The 944-nt window shown below is 44.6% G+C and overlaps 1 protein-coding gene across 1 annotated transcript in view; it reads left to right on the forward strand.

The window, feature by feature from the left end:
* Positions 1-32: 32 nt before the first annotated feature.
* pcsk1nl (proprotein convertase subtilisin/kexin type 1 inhibitor, like) overlaps positions 33-944 on the forward strand; it is a 4301-nt gene continuing 3389 nt past the window's right edge. Inside the window, exon 1 of the mRNA XM_035656858.1 lies at positions 33-118. Within this exon, the coding sequence (XP_035512751.1) occupies positions 65-118 (54 nt within the window). The 5' untranslated portion in view covers positions 33-64. The remainder of the gene's footprint in view (positions 119-944) is intronic.

Here is a 944-nt window from a genome sequence, read left to right on the forward strand (position 1 = left end):
TCTCTCTCTCTCTCTCCTCCCTCCGTTATTGTCGGACTCAGAGGAGACAGAGTCAGTCAGTAGCATGTCGTCCATCAGTCTCCTGCTGCTCGGTACGGCTCTCCTCCACAGCGTCCAGGTAAGGACGAGTCCCACTGACTCACACAGAGAGAGTGTGTGCTGTGTGTGGGAGCTGATTTATCGTCGTGGTTGATGTGTCCGTCCATGGTAACCTGAGCAGTGATGGCAGAATGAGTCCGCCCCTGCTGTTTTCTTCTACCGTCTTGTCAACGCTGTTACACTCCCAGTGTGTGTGCTGTTCAATCTGCTCTGGTTTCAATTAATTATTGATTTATTGATCAGGTTAATCAGCATGAGATAGTCTCTGTGTGTGTGTGTGTGTGTGCGTGTGTTTGTGTGTGTGTGTGTGTAGGCCGCCGCTGTGACGGGACGAACATTTCATTTTAAATCCTGTCACCATAGCGACAGGAGACAGTAACCCACGGCAACAGGACCGTGTGTGACACAGGCTACCGTCGGTCTCCTGAGGGCTCCTGTGTGTGCACAAACTTGTTTGTCTGTCCTTGTGAGGACCGATGTGAGTTACACAGTGAGGACATTTTAAGAGACAGTGACATTTAAATTTGATTTGACTTAAACAACATGTGTTCATGTCTAGCGTCCCACCTTGTTAACTTTAGAAGACTAAATGTCTCCAGATTCTTTTTAACCCTTTACATACACATTTCCAATCATATCAAAATCATCCAATCATTATGTTTCCTGTAAAACTAAATGTGACACGTGCTTATGTCAGCATGAACTAACTGATTTCAACCAATAATATCGTCACATTCACCCGTCAATCAATCTGCAACTTTTATCCACACAGAGCTCACTGATTACTGTACAAACACAACTTTATTAACACTGTACAAACCACAACTTTATTAACACTGTACAAA

This window comes from Morone saxatilis, unplaced genomic scaffold, assembly GCF_004916995.1.
Source record: "Morone saxatilis isolate NCDOM2014 unplaced genomic scaffold, NCSU_SB_2.0 Contig15, whole genome shotgun sequence".
Lineage (NCBI taxonomy): Eukaryota > Metazoa > Chordata > Actinopteri > Moronidae > Morone > Morone saxatilis.